Source organism: Lactuca serriola, chromosome 4, assembly GCF_051521515.1.
Source record: "Lactuca serriola cultivar US96UC23 chromosome 4, Lser_US96UC23_V15, whole genome shotgun sequence".
Taxonomy (NCBI): Eukaryota; Viridiplantae; Streptophyta; class Magnoliopsida; order Asterales; family Asteraceae; genus Lactuca; species Lactuca serriola.
Genome location: NC_136411.1, coordinates 140,477,960 through 140,481,549, shown reverse-complemented (window position 1 = coordinate 140,481,549; position 3,590 = coordinate 140,477,960). Strand labels below are relative to the sequence as shown.

The 3,590-nt window shown below is 40.3% G+C and overlaps 1 protein-coding gene across 1 annotated transcript; it reads left to right on the top strand.

Annotated features, from left to right (window-relative positions):
- Positions 1–221: 221 nt before the first annotated feature.
- LOC145102640 (geranylgeranyl diphosphate reductase, chloroplastic-like) lies at positions 222–1,770 on the top strand. The gene has a single exon (XM_079040089.1). It carries the CDS (start codon positions 306–308, stop codon positions 1,686–1,688), a length of 1,383 nt encoding a protein of 460 aa, XP_078896215.1. The 5' UTR covers positions 222–305; the 3' UTR covers positions 1,689–1,770.
- The last annotated feature ends 1,820 nt before the right edge of the window (positions 1,771–3,590 follow it).

Genomic DNA, 3,590 nt, shown 5'->3' with positions numbered 1-3,590 from the left:
CGCACCCTATTCCGTCAGGCCTTAAAACCATGATTATTTTTTACAATTATAAAAAAAACTACATCCTAAAACTTGTTACAAAATAGAGGTCAATGGGTCACTACTCACCGGTCACTACCTCCTCCTTATATAAGTTTTCTAAGCATCTATTTCGACTTTCAGCAATGAAAATATTTTACTATATTTTATTGGGACTTTTTTTAATTCGATTTATTAAATTTTACTAATTTAGATCCACATTACAGCACTAATCTTAAGCCCTAATTGGATCCGTTGTAACATAACAAAGAAAAAACCAGATAGCCATGGCCGCCATCACTCACCCACTTCACACTCCCACCGTCACTTTCAGAATCCCAACCCGTCCATCCTACAGATTTACACCCACCCACAAACTCATCATCACAGCTTCTTCGACTTCAAACAAACCCATCTCCGGCAGAAGGCTAATCGCTGCCGTCATAGGCGGTGGCCCTGCAGGATCCTCAGCGGCAGAGGCGTTAGCTTCCGGCGGGGTAGAGACATACCTATTTGAGCGCAGCCCCTCCGGCGCCAAACCATGCGGCGGTGCGATTCCACTCTGTATGCTCGACGAGTTTTCCATACCACCGGAGCTCGTCGACCGGAAAGTAACCCACATGAAAATCATTTCCCCATCCAACCTCACCGTCGACTTCGGTAAAACCCTCAAGTCCCACGAGTACATCTCCATGCTCCGTCGCGAAGTTCTTGATTCTTATCTCCGGTCAAGAGCTGAATCGAAAGGTGTCATCCTCCTTAAAGCGCTTGTAACGAAGCTTGACGTCCCCACCTCACCTAACCAACCTTACATCATCCATTACACAGTCAACAACCGAATCAAGTACCTCCCTGTCGACGTCGTTGTCGGTGCCGACGGCGCCAACAGCCGCGTGGCAAAGTCTATTCACGCCGGAGACTACGCCTGCGCAATCGCTTACCAAGAGCGGATCAAACTCCCCGACGACAAAATGGAATACTACCAAAACCTCGCTGAGATGTACGTCGGAGACGACGTCTCACCGGACTTTTACGGATGGGTCTTCCCCAAATGCGATCACGTCGCCGTCGGCACCGGAACCGTCTGCTCAAAGCCAAACATTAAACGATACCAGCAAGGGATCCGATCAAGAGTCCTCCCAAAGATCGCCGGTGGGAAAGTAATCAAAGTGGAAGCCCATCCAATACCGGAACACCCTCGTCCAGTTCGAGTCCGTGGCAGGGTGGCTCTGGTAGGAGACGCCGCCGGGTATGTAACGAAATGCTCCGGCGAAGGAATCTACTTCGCAGCGAAGAGTGGAAGAATGTGTGGCGAAGCAATCGTGAAAGCTTCGGAAGGAGGGCATAGGATGATCGGAGAGAGTGATTTGAAAAGGGAGTATCTGAAACAATGGGATTCCAAGTATATAACAACTTTCAGATTCTTGGATTTGTTGCAACATGTGTTCTATGGGAACAATGCTGCAAGGGAGGCGTTGGTTGAGCTTTGTGGGGATGAATATGTTCAGAGAATGACATTTGAGAGCTATTTGTACAAGAAATTAGCGAATGGGAATAGATGGGAGGATTTAAAGATGGTTTCTGGTACGATTGGGAGTTTGATAAGGTGTAAGCTTGTTGGGAAAGAGATGGAGTCGTTTGATAAGAATGTTCTTGCAAAGTTCGTGTGATCAAATTGTATCGAGTGTATTATGTAGCATAGGATTGTGTAAGATTTGATGAATGATATACAATTCCTCTGTTTCTATCTAATGTGAAATTTGTTCTTTTATTGTTAGTAATTATCTTTCATGATATACACTTCTTGATATCCTTAATAAATTTCTAGGAGTTCCAAGGTCTACATATTAGTGGTTCTTAATGTGTTAAATGTAATTGAATTAACTTTCTTCTACCCACCAAAATCAAATGAAGTGAAAAAGCATGACTTTTAAGTTATATATGTATCTTTGGAAGCAAATTAAGTCGATTCTACCAAAACTTTGTAATGGTTACTAAAGGCATTTCAAGCACGTATAAACACTCCAAGAAAGATTAAGCTAAACAATATTACTAAGGGCATTACACACAAAGTGTATTTTCTACATATATTACTAAGTATGAAAAGGGGATACCAACGATTACACACAAAGTGTATTTTCTACATAGATTACTAGAATAGAAAAAGACCATATATGTGAATGGCTTCCATGCTTGCCACATCAAATGGAAAATAGAACTAGTCAAAGAAAAGACATACAAACACGAATAAGAAATATTAGATAGATCATGTGCATAACACATGTTTGGGGATTGCATGTTAATACTCCTCAACACCAAATTCCACCATTCCCATTCTTTTATAGAATTCAAATAGTTTTGGATTTGCCAAACTTTTTGTCATGGACTCAGCAACTTGTTATGTAGTTCTGACATACCTCAGGTTTATGCTTCCTTCAAACATCTTCTCTCTAATGAAATGATAATGAACCTCAATGTGTTTGGTTCTTGCATGAAATATAGGATTCTCTGCATGCTGAATGAATGAAATGTTATCAAAGAACAGTGGAATGTTGTAATTTATCTCTTGATTCAAGTCCCTCAACAATTGAACTAGCCAAACACATTCTTGAGTTGTCATTGTTGCAGATTGGTACTCCGCCTCTATTGTGGATACAGATATTGTGGGTTGATGTTTGTTGCACCAAGACAGAACACTTTGGCAAGCATAAATACAAAGCTCGTGGTTGACCTACGAGTATCTATATCCCCATCATAGTCTGTATCGCAAAATCCTGATAACATGTAGTCTTTTGTTCTTCTGAAGCAAATACCATAGTTTAAGGTTCCTTTGACATACCTCAAAACCTTATGTACTGCTTCTAGATGTGGCTTCTTGGGCTCCTACATAAAACGACTTAGAATTCCAACAACAAAGGCGACATCAGGCCTTGTTAAGGTCAAATAAATGAGGCTACCAACAATCGTTCGATACATAGTTTATCATCGAGTTCTTTGCCCACATTTGTACTCAACTTACGGTTTGCTTCCATGGGTGTTAGTGAAGGCTTGCTATTCAGCAGTAACGAAACCATAAATTTTGATATGGGGGTACAAACATTGTCAATATATTATATGTAGTCATCCAATATCAGACATTAAAAGACATGTTATAATCTTTTTTGTTGGGGGTATAATAACATGAAACATGTTTACAAATAATATCTTTTTTATATACGAAACAATTTTTTGGGGGTACTGTAGTACCCCCAACGCCCCATCTAGCTCTGCTACTACTATTCAACATACCAAACTTTTTAATAGATCAAAGGACTACTTACGCTGATGAAGGATCACTTCTTGGTTACTATAGTTTAACTCTAAACCCAGAAAATGATTCAGCCTGCCCAGATCCTTCATGTGAAATCGAACACACAAGTTTTCTTTTTAACTACTTGATCACCCCTTCAAGATCTCATGTAAAAATCAGGTCATTGATGTGCACAATTATACATATAAGTCTTAAATTTATAACCTAACAAAATTTTACTAACTATGCACTTATAGGGAGTGTACCTAGTCAGATTATAGAA